The 15,201-nt window shown below is 41.6% G+C and overlaps 1 protein-coding gene across 1 annotated transcript in view; it reads left to right on the top strand.

The window, feature by feature from the left end:
* The window catches only part of LOC131987714 (ryanodine receptor 3-like), a 146,594-nt gene that overhangs the window by 97,600 nt on the left and 33,793 nt on the right, over nt 1-15,201 (top strand). The window contains exons 41-64 of the mRNA XM_059352563.1: nt 547-820; nt 923-1,037; nt 1,586-1,718; nt 3,283-3,386; nt 3,465-3,600; nt 3,803-3,989; nt 4,122-4,230; nt 4,305-4,425; nt 4,933-5,102; nt 7,506-7,726; nt 8,015-8,105; nt 8,903-9,043; nt 10,112-10,275; nt 10,423-10,501; nt 11,044-11,133; nt 11,229-11,375; nt 11,856-11,918; nt 12,081-12,156; nt 12,399-12,522; nt 13,193-13,308; nt 13,400-13,467; nt 13,575-13,696; nt 13,865-13,914; nt 14,895-14,955. Coding sequence (XP_059208546.1) covers nt 547-820; nt 923-1,037; nt 1,586-1,718; nt 3,283-3,386; nt 3,465-3,600; nt 3,803-3,989; nt 4,122-4,230; nt 4,305-4,425; nt 4,933-5,102; nt 7,506-7,726; nt 8,015-8,105; nt 8,903-9,043; nt 10,112-10,275; nt 10,423-10,501; nt 11,044-11,133; nt 11,229-11,375; nt 11,856-11,918; nt 12,081-12,156; nt 12,399-12,522; nt 13,193-13,308; nt 13,400-13,467; nt 13,575-13,696; nt 13,865-13,914; nt 14,895-14,955 — 2,962 coding nt within the window. The remainder of the gene's footprint in view (nt 1-546; nt 821-922; nt 1,038-1,585; nt 1,719-3,282; nt 3,387-3,464; nt 3,601-3,802; nt 3,990-4,121; nt 4,231-4,304; nt 4,426-4,932; nt 5,103-7,505; nt 7,727-8,014; nt 8,106-8,902; nt 9,044-10,111; nt 10,276-10,422; nt 10,502-11,043; nt 11,134-11,228; nt 11,376-11,855; nt 11,919-12,080; nt 12,157-12,398; nt 12,523-13,192; nt 13,309-13,399; nt 13,468-13,574; nt 13,697-13,864; nt 13,915-14,894; nt 14,956-15,201) is intronic.

Genomic DNA, 15,201 nt, shown 5'->3' with positions numbered 1-15,201 from the left:
CCTTTCACCCATTAGCTTGTCGACTACCGTTTTGAAGCCCTGGGTTTGGCTTTGGCTGTCACTATCTTGGTTTAAAGATATTTGGATGAGAGGGTGGAGCTTGGAGTAGCGAGCTGTGGATCTGACTGAGAATCAAAGGGTGTAATGTTGGTTAAATTGATCTTTTTGCCAGGCTTTGACTGAATAGCTACAATAACAGTAAACCATGGGGTAACAACCCAACAGTCTATAGTCTAAAAGGTAATCAGCTAACGCTACTTTAATCATGTTCAATAATGCAATCCTCATTCATTTCTGATGATGACGTGAAGTTACTGGTCTCTTCACAGGAGTAGTTTTTATAAAATAAATCACTTTTAAGGGTAAACAGAATACAAAATGTAATGTTAAAGGGTCATTCCACTGGTTTTACATGCTGTGAGTAAAATCTGTCTGTGGCCAGTCCACCAACTTAGTGTAATTGCTAAACGCAAACTTCAAACTTCAGCAGCATTGCTTTTATGAAAGGAAACTCTCACTCATCATTACCCAACGTTTGTCTTCTAGCTAATCTTAAGGAGTTGATCTCTCAGACAATGGTCTGCTGGGCCCAGGAGTGTCACATCCTGGACTCAGAGCTGGTCCGCAAGATGTTCAGCCTGCTGAGGAGGCAGTACGACAGCATCGGGGAGCTGCTCCGGGCCATGAGGAAGACTTATACCATCAGTGCTGCATCTGTCCAGGACACCATCAACCTCCTGGCTGCCCTGGGTCAGATCAGATCTCTGCTGTCTGTTCGTATGGGGAAAGAGGAGGAGAAGCTCATGATTGATGGACTTGCGTAGGTTGTGGGTGCCTGAGAGAAGCCCTACTTGTCTTAAATTTGTTTATCTGCTAAATGCAATGAAAGTTAAGTATTCATTATGTATTTTTTCCCCTCCAGAGACATCATGAACAACAAAGTCTTCTACCAGCACCCCAATCTAATGAGAATACTGGGAATGCACGAGACTGTTATGGAGGTCATGGTCAATGTGCTTGGAGGACACAAGTCCCAGGTTGAACAACCTCTACCTTTATATTTCTCATTGCCCATTAATCTGGCCCACCTCACCAAAATTATTGTCGCTCACTACGAAAGTTTGTGTTTCATTCCAGTTTTGTGCGTTATCATTTGTTAGTGCACATTAATGAAGATGTGGTCCCAGTAGGTGGGCTCTCTCCTCAGGCTGACAGTATCTGTGTCTGAGATGGAGGGCAGAAAGGGCAGAGTGAGGCTTGGAGGCTTGCTGGCAGTGTGCGAAGGTGTCAAGCTTTTTAGACGTTAATTAGGAACAAAGACATGCGGGGGACTTTATCGTAACAAGCCTGGAGAAAATGATTACAATAAACTCAGCAGCACCCCAGAATAAAGTAACAACCCCTCCAAAACCACTTGGTATCAAATTATTTCATTAGTGTCAATTCATTACATAGACATTAGACATTGTGTTCATACTAAAACTGCATGAGACTGTTGCCTGAGAACTATTTTGTGTGCTTTGTAATGTGAAATTGCAGTTCAAATATGTTTGACCCTACTTAGTCTGTGTGTGCTATTCCACAGGAAATTGCCTTCCCCAAGATGGTGGCGAGCTGCTGCCGCTTCCTGTGCTACTTCTGCCGGATCAGCCGTCAAAACCAGAAAGCCATGTTCGACCACCTCAGCTACCTGCTGGAGAACAGCAGCGTGGGCCTCGGTGGGTACACCTCTGTGTGTCTCTCTCTCGCTACCATTCGACTGAGAGATTAGAAAAATAGCTACTGGTATCAACATTATTTTACAACTTCATCAGGGATCAACCAAAGGGCTATAAGTCAAGCTGAATGATATTAGTAGTAGAATGACAATAGCCGTTCTTTATGAAACAAGGGGTCAAACGTCCTTGTAAAACCACCTATTGGATGTACGGAAGACGAATTCTAAAAACCAACAGCAATCTCATTAATATGTGTAATACATTGGAGTCACCCCTTTTGCCATCATAGGACTTGTTCTGCGCCTGTGAGCTCACATATATTAGCCTTGCACCTTGGAAGACGTGTGTGTAATTGTGAGTTGGATTGCTGAGAATCTATCAGCGAAGAGAGCGACTCATCTCCCATTCTGTTAGAAGATGGCGGTGCCACAGTCTCAGAGAGCACCCTGCTGGGGCGAGAGTGTCTCCCTTGGATGCACACACACAAATACATCCAGTCGTGCACACACACACACACACACACACACACACACACATACACACACTCTTAAAACTGCTCATTAAACTGGTGACAACAGGTTATGTGACAGCAAAAGCCAAATCTAAAATCTAAGAATAGAATTCAAAGAATATATTCACGGTATAGCCCCAGTTAGATGATGTGTTTGCATGCAGAGTGCTACATAAACTGGTTCCACACAAACTCTGTGGTACGTACTAGAGGTCGACCGATACAGGTTTTTTAAGGCCGATGCCGATTATTTTGACATCAGTCCGATTTTTTGGGGCCGATTCTTGAAGCCGATATTGCCTTTTCTCCATCCATTTACATGATAAAAATGACACACTGATAACAAATGTTGCACAAGGCTCAATTTAAACAAAAAAAATAAACATTTATTTACAAAACAAACAAAACATATTACCAGTTGGATAGCAAACAATGTAGAACATTAAATATATAACAATAGAAAGAAATAATCACAAACACTTAAATGTTTGTGCACTTAGTAGCATGAGGCCTTTGTAGGCCTCAAGGTGATGGCGCCGCGGATGAGTCCACATATTTGATGTGTTTGTTTTTTTTCCGGTATCAGAACCCATGCTCACCACCGATGGACAGATGTTGCATCGAGCCTTGCCTGGTGTCGGTTCAGTGAAGTGCTGCCACACAGGATTAGTCTTTTCAGTCTTTGCTTTAAAAAGAAACAAAAACACAAATTCAGTATATTTTTATCTAGTGCTACATCTTCTTTTTGATTTGTAAATTAAAGTTTGTTAATTTTTTTCTACATAAAATAAAATGACAATGTTTTATTATCCCATCTATTATGCAAATCTAGTACGTACCATATAATAAAATATAATAAATGTCCAAAACAGCAAGGTAGAGGAAACTTTCCTTCACACATGTTAACCAGCTGTTGGTGGATCAGCCACCAGTGATGTTTTGGAAGCAGTGGCAACACCACCCCCTGCTGTTTGCAATTCGTTGAAATGTGAACACAGACACAGGCTTATATGAGATACAGTGGAGTAACTGGTTGTGTCCTTTGTATTTTAGCTTCACCAGCAATGAGAGGCTCCACTCCTCTGGATGTGGCTGCTTCCTCTGTGATGGACAACAACGGTCTGGCTCTGGCACTGGAGGAGCCTGACCTGGACAAGGCAAGACTCAGTCTTTGTGTAACCGTAGTGTATATAATGTGTATTACATGTGATATTATGTATTTGCTTTACACATAGGTGGTCACCTACCTGGCAGGCTGTGGGCTCCAGAGTTGTCCAATACTCCTGGCTAAAGGTTATCCAGACATCGGTTGGAACCCCATCGAAGGGGAGCGTTATCTTTCCTTCCTACGGTTTGCTGTCTTTGTCAACGGTAAGACTGCAGTTCTTGTTTTGCTGTTTTGCTTGTCTACCAAGAGATGTAGAAAAAGTTAGTTTAAAAGACCTTCATTCAGCTGCTTAAGGCAAAGTCTACCTGGAGTGTTTCCTGAGGCTTAGGGATAGTTAGATCGATTCTCTTGCTTATGCATTCTCTTTTATGTATTTTCTCTTATGGTTTTCTATTTGTGTTCCAGGTGAGAGCGTGGAGGAGAACTCCAGCGTTGTAGTCAAGCTTCTCATCCGTCGCCCAGAGTGTTTTGGACCTGCCCTGAGGGGGGAGGGAGGGAACGGCCTGCTGGCTGCCATGAAGGAGGCCATCAAGATCTCTGAGACACCAGCTCTGGACCTGCCGGGCTCCGTGCACGGAGTCAGTTCTGACGTGTAAGCCATGGAGATCAAGCAAAACTTATCAAATCAATACAAAGGATTTACCCTCGAGTTAGCTGCTTATCCCCTTAGCTGTGATGCCCTTTTGAAATTATTTTCTCTTTCTGTTCTTCTTCCCGCTGTCAGGTCTGCTGATGGTGATGATGAGGAGGAGGTGGTACACATGGGCAATGCCATCATGTCCTTCTACTCTGCTCTCATTGACCTGCTGGGACGTTGCGCCCCAGAGATGCATGTACGTTTTTAATAGAAAGAGTGAAGTTATTTGTCCGATTTTCCCTTTTTTCCCTTATTTTTTCTCTTCTTCAGCTCATCAACAAGGGGAAAGGTGAAGCTCTGCGTATCCGTGCTATCCTGCGATCTCTGGTGCCCACTGAAGACCTTGTAGGAATTATCAGCATACCACTCAAAATGCCCATCACAAACAAAGGTACTGGTCATTCTCATAACACAGGGGACACTTCCTATTCATTTGCATGTGACTACACGATGAAGGTACAATAGTTTAGTCTGCACTTTCAGTGGAAGGTGGAAGGTTATTGATTACATTTCACTGCTCATGCCTTTTTAATCAGCACAACGCTTTACTGCACACTCCCATAGCTCTGAGTAAGCCAGATCATTTCTATAGCGAGCTGTCTTGCTCTATTGATTGATCTGCATAAGCATGGCAAGACTCGCCTCTTAAATTTGCTGCCCAGAGCACCGCCACACATGCTCTGTCAGCAGGCCAAGACAGCGAGCCGAGGCTCCAGCACCAGAAAACTCTCATCCACACGCTGCTGCAATGCCGCCTAATGAATACACACGGCGTTCCTAATGAGAAAAGACTTGCCATTATGCACAGTAGACTGTTCACTGTGTATCTCACTGCTTCACACCTGAGTGGTTAACTCTACATGTTGTGCCTTGCTTTCCTTCTCTCAATCTCACTCAGATGGGTCGGTAACTGAGCCAGACATGTCAGCCTGCTTCTGTCCGGATCACAAGGCCCCCATGGTGCTGTTTTTGGACAGGGTGTACGGCATCGAAGACCAGAGCTTTCTGCTTCACCTGCTCGAAGTGGGCTTCCTCCCTGACCTGAGGGCTGCTACCTCTCTGGATACGGTGGGCACAGCTGAGAATTAATGAATGTCCGGGCTTCTGTAACATGATCTTCATCAAGGGGTTTCAGGATCAATAATATTGGGCAACCTTTTATACTAATGAGGAGCTCCTCATTAAGCTTCAGTTTAAGCTACTCTTGATTAATGTAATTGTTCTTATTTATTAACAAAAAGTTTTGAGAGTTATAAGCAGGTGGCTTGCTCGACTCTAAACCCTCAAATCCACGGGGAGCAGTCTTTGGGCTATAATGAATCCATCATCGCATAATATGTTATAAGTTTATTTAAAGCACAGCGGCACACGAGGGAATGAAAGTCATTTTGAGCACCTGGCCTGCAATGAAGTCAGCTATTCCCATTGTATGTGTGTAGGATGTGTACAGTGCAGCAGTTAGTTTGAGTTAGGGCATAGATAGCAAGGAGAGCACTTTGTAAAAGGCTTTTTTTGGAGGGGTTTGAGCACTGAAGGTGTCTGCTCCAGTCAACAGTGTTAATGTGACAGAAGCTAAGAATATCATCTCCGACATCAGGCAAAACACAGTGCAGATCACGCTGATGATACTGTATTTGTAATGCACTCTCTTTAGCTTAGCTAACTAACATGTTTTGCAAGACAGAAGACTTTTTAATAGTACTCATTTAAATGGTTCTTTTTGAAAATGGTCATCAAACACACTATTTCCTTTTGAGGGGAGTTGAAAATTCACTTCTTTAGACTTTGAGCACACACATTTGGTAACCTGGAAGGCTGCCTAAAGATAATGGTTTGGGTTAAAAAAGATTTTCATTTTCAGATTTTATTCAGACAGTCTGACACAGAGTTACTGTTCTTAATGTTTAGCCTGGGTATACCCATACTGCCTTGCGCGCTCAATTTCTTTTCGAACCTGCAGGCGGTCTGGCAACTAAGGCCGTTTCTTAGCCCTGTTTTAGGGATCCAATCACAGATCGGGGAGGGACGGCAAGACGATGACACTTACTACTCGACAGATGGAAGCTTGTAGTTTTGTAGTTTTCTTACAGATCCAACATGGCTGCAGCAGACGCAAAGCTCTCTTTCGATATATCTGTAGAGGGCGTTTTAAATATTTTAGAGCGAAAGTTGATTTTAAAAGAAGAACAACGTTTGACTTTACAGTCCTTTATCACCACCAAAAAGGATGTTTTAGCCTTGCTTCCAACAGGATTTGGCAAAAGCCTAATCTACCAACTAGCCCCGCTACCACTCACTGCTGTAACGCCGGTCATCTCGCATGCGAGCCGGGGGACAGCGGAGCCGCCAAGAGACCCGCAGGAGCTCGTCTATTGGCCATAAAATCAGTGGATGTGTGTGGCTGAATGACATGAGGGAGAAATAAGGCGTAAAAATAAATAATCTTGCAGAAAGCGAGAATTGGAGAAGCAAAGCAGCAAGCAACATTCTCTCACAGACACACACACACACACACACACACACACACACACACACCAACACTGTCGGTAGACTGTGAGCAGCCAGAGTCAGAAGATACTGCAGAAAAACGTTGCAGAAGCAGAATTGAGCATTTTAGTCCCAAAGTAGAGATGGGCTAGTCTGGCTATGTAAACATCAGTCATGTTCATGCTCGATGCTTCCTCGTTGAATTTCTGTCGCTCTGCATACGTCATCTGGTATAACTGATACGATTGGCTAAGAGCTACGTACAGACACTTATGATAGACATTCGTAGCGCCCAATAAATGGCTCTGGAGGATCGTAAACCACACCTCCTCTACGGAGAAATGAATGGCTGGTGTCCAGCCATTCATTTCTCTGACAAAGCCCTGACAATCTCATTTGTGATATATTCTGGCGTTAGCCAGGCTACCTAATGTTATGCATTGTCCTCAATATATGTATGTTTGTATTGTTTAAAGTGTTAATACTTTTTTTTATTTCTTCTTGTCTAAATTGTTAATACTTTTATATTTCTTATTAATATTGCTTCTAATATGTTATTATTTGTTATATAGAAACTTTTTTTTTCCGAACATGAAAGCTTATAAACATGTTCCAATAGAAATCCCAAATAAAATGTGAACCTGAACATGACCATGATATATCCTCTTTAAAGCAAGATGATGGGACTTTTGTTAAACATCGGCCAATGTGACAAGTAACAAGCCTGACATAATCTTAAATGCTAAAACATGTAGATGAGCACAGAAGAGTTATAAAGTAAGTTGCCTGACTCAGTAATGTCCACTACACTGCAATATCTATGTAAAGTTTGGTGACGTTAGCCACCATAAGTAACTTTGTAGCAGCAACATAAAAGCCTTCTTTTCTCAGAGGTTATTCATGTTATTTCTTCTTTCTGAAATGACATAGTCTCACATGAAATGAAGAACCTGTTGTATGACCTTTGACTTGTCCGTTCCACAGGAGGGTCTGTGTACGACAGAGACAGCCCTGGCCATGAACCGCTTCATCGGCTCAGCCATGTTACCCCTCCTCACCCGCTGCGCCCCTCTGTTCGCCGGCACCGAGCACTACGCCACCCTCATCGACTCCACTCTGCACACCATCTACCGCCTCTCCAAGGGCCGCTCGCTCACCAAGGCCCAGAGAGACGCCATAGAGGAGTGCCTGCTGGCTGTCTGCAAGTGAGGAGCATATGAAACTCTCTATTAGGAGAGTTAAAGTTTTTTTCTGGGTGTTTTAGTTGTGATAACACACCAAACACTTTTGGTATTTCAGCTGACAGGAATAGCAAAGATCAACAGGACATTTTATCTGCTTTCGAACAAAATTCTATTATGGCTCAGGGCCTGGTTTCTCTAAATATCCCTTCAAATCAGTGTTACAAAAGTGGTCAGAGTCTGAAGATGTTCTGGTGAAATGCAGCTCGGGGCAGCAGCACTCTCTTATCTCTCTCTCACCTTATTCTGCAGACACCTTCGTCCCTCCATGCTGCAGCAGCTCCTGCGCCGCCTCGTCTTTGATGTGCCCTTGCTGACTGATTACTGCAAGATGCCTCTGAGAGTGGGCAACAATTTCTTCAGTTTTCTCACACTTTTCAAATCACTTCGCCATGCTACATCTTTCATTTATTTCTTTCTGCATGTTGGTCTGCACACATGCCTCAGTCTTACTTGTTTGTCTTGTTATCTATCTGCATTATATTTACTTAACTTTCAACATTATCTAACCTTTGTTTTGTCTGTGTTGTCACTGCTTGATCACGCTTTACTTCCTCACTTTATTAGATTATCAGCTTGGGGGGAGGTACCAACAGCTAATTTCCATTTCCATTCCACCGTAGGTGTACATTTTAATGTAATATTACTGGTGTTCACCTCTATCTCTCTAACACACACACACACACACACACACACACACACACACACACACACACACAGGGGTGCACATTTCTAACACATCCACGATATTAATCATCTGGTGTGGAAGAGGTGGGCAGCTGCAGGAGGGAAAACAAGGGCATTACGTATTGGACTGTGTGATTACAGGCTTGTTGGCTCCACTTCTCCACTCAATCCGTCTGGAACACACAAGAGAAATACTGAAGATGTAATAGGTTGTGACGAGCCTGTGAAATGGTTTACACACTTGTTCTACACTTTCATGTACATGTTTGGATTTTATTTGTGCTGAGTGTGGAAGAACTGATTTCCTTTGAGGTGCTATACATGCATGGCCCAGTGCCAATGTGTTGTGAGTATTAACTGGCTGCATGCTTGCTGCGTGTCATCATGAACACGGTTAAGCTGTTTACTAAATTCTGTATGTTTATTACTCTGCCTCTCTTGTGTGTCCTCCAGCTTCTCACTAACCACTATGAGCAAAACTGGAAGTACTACTGCCTCCCGTCGGGCTGGGGAAGCTACGGCACAGCATCCGAGGATGAACTACTGCTCACCAAGAAAATCTTCTGGGGAGTGTTTGATTCTCTGTCACAGAGGGTGAGGGGTCAATCAGGCCTTCTTTCTCATCAGAGTCTTTTCCATTTCATTCATCACTTCCTGAGCTATAGTCCTTGACCTTCTCGACGATTATTTTTCAGTGCAATCTATAAGTCCTTCATCTATATGGAAACAGAACAATCATGGCTAGAAGTGGACAGAACTTAAAATAGTTATAATAACATAAATGTTTAAAGAAAAGAAAGAAATACGCAAGTTAAATTTCTCTGATTATTATTATTTTTTAAAATGCAATAACATTTATTTTTTACTGAATTTTCGTCACAAATGAGTGCAAAAAAATGGGTCATCATATGCTATTTATATTGAAAATGTGTTTTATGCGGAACAATAGTTACATAAATCATAAAAATAAATGTGACTCTTGGTCTCATCTGAGTAATTTATGGCTTCCCAGTAGTGCAGGATTGCAGAATTTAATATTTTTTAGAGGATCTGGTGAGTGCTAACAGATCATTTTATAATTTAATGAATGTCACAATTTAAACTTAAATAGCTTTCCTGATGGAAGCATTCAGCACACACATGTTTTTTTCAAGGACCACTGGAAATTTTAATTTCACTGTTTCTGGCTATGATCAATGAGGATTTTTCATAGGAAACATGCCTTTCAAACCCCTCAGTGGGTTGTGGGCTAAATCATCACCAGCCCTAATTAACATGTATGTATGCGTGGGACTCATTGGCACAAATATCTTGAGGTCTGTTTGTAATGCAGATGGCCGTACTCAGCACATCTCTCTAAATGCACACTCATGAGTGAAAGCTGTGCAAAGGGTCGGCCTGAAAACATCAATATCTGGACAGCCATCATTGATTCGAAGCCTCTTGCAGACTGGTCCTTCAGCTTTTAGAATAATTCTTCATTAAAGTCTCTTTTCCTGGTCCCACTGCACTGTTACACTTTCCCTCGAGTCTCGCCTGTAATGAACAACTAAACACATTTCTTGTATTCATTAAATAAGAATACAATTTTCTTGGCTGTACTTAAATTGTAAGAACTTATTTTTGCATTAACTCTGCAGCGTTCTGTCTCTTGTGATGCAGAAATATGATGCAGAGCTGTTCAAGATGGCCATGCCTTGCCTCAGTGCCATAGCTGGAGCTTTGCCACCGGACTACGTGGACGCCTCCATTAGTACCACTGTGGAGAAGCCTGTTTCTGTAGATGCTCAGGGAAACTTTGACCCCAAACCCATCAATACTGCTAAGTAAGCCAGACATCAATAGGAATTGTAGTGTCAGCCACATAATTATATCATATCTATGGCTACATGCACAGTTCATGGCTCTACATGATTTCAACAACGTGCATTTGCATACACAACCTGACTAATTGACATTTTTTTTTACCCAAGCATTGCTCTTCCAGAGAAGCTCGAGCACTTTGCCAACAAATACGCTGAGCATATCCATGAGAAATGGTCAGCAGAGAAGGTAAGGCCAAACATAAGTACTGTCACCTGGGAAAATGGGTATTAATTTGCACTGTATTCGATTTGGAACAAGTCATGGGTGTTGGAAGGAAAGCAGAGCACACTTAAAATGTCTCCCCCTGAAGAAATACTGCACCCAAAATCAACAGAAAAGCAGCAATATCAAAGCAGAAAAAATAATCGAAACAGATCAATATCTTGATATTGTTCTTTTTCCAATATCAAAGCACTGTTTCCTTTGGCATTGGCTCCTTTTTGTTACGACTGAAAAAGATTCTCTGGGCATGCTGACAATAATTGTGCTGGTGTCTGTGAGGAGGGCCCCTGCTCTCCTTTGTGCCAACTGCTTAGCCTGCATTGTTGCATCTGTCAAGAAATTTAACAGGAGCTGAGAACAGCAAGAACTGAATGTACCATGACTCCTTAATGTGTTATGTATGCTTAATCTCTCACCTATCAAATAATAAATCACGTCTTTAGAGGACTGTGAAGGCAATGAGGATTCTGCTAACTCTTGTACGTCCCTCTGCGCTTGTGCCTCAGGTGCTGCTGGGATGGAAATATGGAGACGGTGTGGACGAGAAGGCCAAGATTCACCCTCAGCTCCGAATCTACAAAGCCCTGACAGAGAAGGTACCGAATGTTGACAGTGAGGAGGAGAGATAACCTAATGATCGAGGCTCCTAGGCTTAGTCCTTGTTCCCCCCATTTCTATCTGTGTGCTTCAGGAGAAAGAGATTTACAGATGGCCAATTAGAGAGTCCCTGAAGAGTATGCTGGCAATGGGCTGGAGCATCGACAGGACCAAGGATGGAGAAAGCATGTCTCAGCAGAGGGAGAATGAGAAAATGCGGAAGATATCTCAGGCTTCACAGGTACAGAGCAAAGAATATGGTACATCAAATGTGCTTGTCCTCTAAAAGTATCATACCCAGATTATTAATATTGTTTTTTCAAGACGAAAGCTGACATATGTAATATGTATCATAAAAATCATTAAATTATGTAAATTACTCTATAACATTGTCCTTCTCTGGTATAAAGTATGATGATAAACTCATTATCAAATATTTTTAATCATTTATGAGACAATATTTGACTTCATGTCTCACAGTAAGGATAGCACCACTTGTCAGCAATTGCTGTATGCAGCTGTAAACATTCAGATCAGACAATTATTTACTGTGGACCCAAAGCTGGTGTTGTTGCTAATCTCCTCGCATAATAGACTGAAAGCCTAAAGAAACAGAATAATCCTTTAACAAATGCTTAATCTTGTGTTATCAAAGTGTTGATTTACCACTAAAAACACACTGTGTCTCACTGCAAATCTGCATCTTTTTGATCATTTCCAGGCAAACGGCTTCAATCCGAGCCCGATAGACACCAGCAACGTGGTTCTATCCAGAGAATTGCAGGTGAATGACCTCACATTTGTTTTATCATTTTAATACATCAAACGATCTCCCAGTCTGAATACGAGATGAAAAGCCATGTTTGCTGAATGTGAATGAGCACCGTGGGCGGGACATGCTTCCCAATGAAATGCACTGATTGTCTCTTCTTGTCTTCGGTCCAAGGGGATGGTGGAGGTGGTGGCTGAAAATCACCATAACATCTGGGCCAAGAAGAAGAAGAATGACCTTGGAAGCAGAGGTGATTTGCTATATAGTCAGTAGATAAGACACAAAGATACCTGCAAACAGAGAGGAAGAGACAGAATGTGTGTGTGTGTGTGTGTGGGTGGGTGGATGGAAGGTGCCGCTGGCTTGTTGCTGTGTTAATATGTGCCTGTGAGCATATGCGTGCATCTGCCTCACCAGTCTTGTTTAAATTAGTTCAGCTGAGTGGTACGTCAGCTGAGCTATTACTTAACACAGGGTTGTGTGTGGTTTCAGGCGGGGGAACACACCCTCTGTTGGTGCCCTACGACACACTGACAGCCAAGGAGAAGGCCCGAGATCGAGAGAAGGCCCAGGACCTTTTTCGCTTCCTGCAGATCAATGGCTACAGCATCACAAGGTTAGCAATTACAGTATGTCTGACACATATTATGTACTATATCATGTGTACTATATCCTGTAGAAACTTTACATTACTTTCTCACTGTGGCCTTGTATTTATCTATTACACACACACACACACACACACACACACGTTTGTGTAGGAGCTCTATGGAATCAGTACAATTAGGGCTAGAAGTGTGAACTACAACTAATAACACAGTTATTATGACATAAGTCATAGAAAAAAAAGAAAAAAAGCATGTTGAATTTCTCTGATGAATTATTTTTCAATAACTGGAATAAAATGTATTAAATATATGACACACTTTTCCAAGTGCCTACAAGTGTCATGAACAGTGGAAAATGCTATATCTCCACATGTTATACATTTTTACAACCTCTGCTTACACAGATTTTAACAACAGCAGATTACAGCATCATTTTAAATGAGACGTAGAATAAAGTGATTTTGACAGAACTTTCACAATTTTAAGCTTTGATTTGGTTACTTTTTCAAATTTTTATAACCCATGATCCATTCAAGGACAAATTTGAACGATGACGTCTGTTTTTACAGTTTATTTCTACAATAAACGGTGTATTTTTGACGATCCTTTAAATAAAACATACCCTGTGGTGTTCAGAGTGGAGTGTTAATTTATAGCTATTTCCTTATTGTGTTGCAGGGGTTTGAAGGACTTGGAGCAGGATTCCTCTTCCATGGAGAAGAGGTTTGCTTACAAGTTCCTCAAGAAACTGCTCAAGTATGTCGATTCAGCTCAGGAGTTCATCGCTCACCTGGGTATGCTTATATCACATCCAACCTGACTGCTGAGACTTTTTTCGAGTCTTGTTGCCTTTTATCATTGTGTATTTTTATGTTCTCAATCCAGAGGCCATGGCTGCCAGTGGCAAAACAGACCGGTCCCCTCATGAACAAGAAATAAAGTTTTTTGCCAAAGTAAGGATACGATATACATATATACATACAGCTGTATATACTGTAGCTAACCCTTTTAAATTCCATCAACCTGATCTGTTCTTGTCATTATCCACATCCTCCTTCAGGTTCTCCTTCCACTCATCGACCAGTACTTCAAGAACCACTCTCTCTACTTCCTCTCCTCCCCCAATAAGAACCTGAGCAGTAGCGGTTACGCCTCCAACAAGGAGAAGGAGATGGTCACCAGGTACAAAATAAAAACATTCACCTACAGCAGTATAGCATATCAGTAACTCTCTGTCATTCTTTTCCTAAAATCCTAAACTCTTATAATCTTTATTACTAGTCTTCTGTCTGGAATTTACTCATTGTAACTGTGTGATTTCCCTCCTTTGTCTATCCATCACACCTCCAGCCTGTTTTGTAAACTGGCAGCTCTTGTCAGACATAGGATTTCTCTCTTTGGTAAGCTGATTACTACTGACTGGTCAGCAGTGTGTGTGTGTGTGTGTGTGTGTGTGTGTGTGTGTGTGTGTGCGCGCATGTGTTGTAAAAGTGAGTGTTTGTTGGTTTATCATGTCTTGAGTTGCTTCTTTATGAACTTGTTTCTAGTCCTTATGAACGGAAGTGTCTTGTTGTAAGGGCTTTATTAGGGATAATGGTTTGGGTTAGGAATCAGCAGAATTAGAATATTTTTTGTGCAGTAAAACAGCTATAATGACATAAATCATTACAAGAAGAAAAGCGCAAGTTGAATTTCTCTGGTATATATATATATATATATATATATATATATTTAATATAAGAATTTAATGTTTTTAAAAGGTTTTGGTTATTCCAAATGTAGTATTTTCTGGCGTTGTATTAAATGAGGCATGTAGAATAAAGTGATTTTGACAGAAATATCACAATTTTAAGCTTAGTTTTGGTTGCTTTTTCTAATGGAAACTTATCTAACCTGTGATCCGTTCAAGGACTGTCGCAAAATCCTAATTTTGACGATAATGCCTGTTTTTACAGTTTCTTTATACGATAAATGGTGTACTTCTTGATGATCATTTAAAGAAAACATATGTTTCAATCCCGCCGGTGGGGTTCAGAGGATAGAGGATGTGAATTAGAGAGCTTAAGAGATGCAGGTCGGCTGATCTTTCAACCTTTAGGCAGAGCCAGGACAACTGTTACCCAAATTTTTCTGTATTTACAGCTGCTGGCTGTAACTTCATATTTATCCTACAGACATACAGAGTGGTACAAATTTATTTTGGACCAGAAAACAAATATTTACCAAAATGCTGAACTATTCCTTTAAACAACATCATGCATCTAAAAGGACAAACCACCTAACTCACTGCAGTAACCAATTGTGCAGAAAGAAAGAAAGTCTCCTAAACATGGATGACAGTTTGGATGTTTACGTCATATTAAAGTCTATTTTCTTGTAGGGAGCGACTCCATGACCATCGTCAGCTGTCTGCATATCCTGGCACACACCCTGGACACCAGGTGAGGACAAGTTAGGCACCAGGAATTACTCACAGGGAACCTTTGGAAAGTCAATGTTAAATGTTAACAAAGGTTTGATAACGGCAGTGTTTAAATGTGGAATTGAACCTCTGTTGGACCCTTAAGAGGAACATATTTGTCATGAACATTGTCTTCTTTCAAACAACCATTACTGCCGTGCCTTATGGGATGCGCTGGCATTAACAAAGAGCGTCCTCTGGCATTTCAATAAGCAAAACAAATTTC

The sequence above is a fragment of the Centropristis striata genome, chromosome 16 (genome assembly GCF_030273125.1).
Source record: "Centropristis striata isolate RG_2023a ecotype Rhode Island chromosome 16, C.striata_1.0, whole genome shotgun sequence".
In the NCBI taxonomy this organism is placed as follows: Eukaryota; Metazoa; Chordata; class Actinopteri; order Perciformes; family Serranidae; genus Centropristis; species Centropristis striata.
The sequence above is the reverse complement of the archived record's forward strand: the minus strand, read 5'-3'. Positions and strand labels throughout refer to the sequence as shown.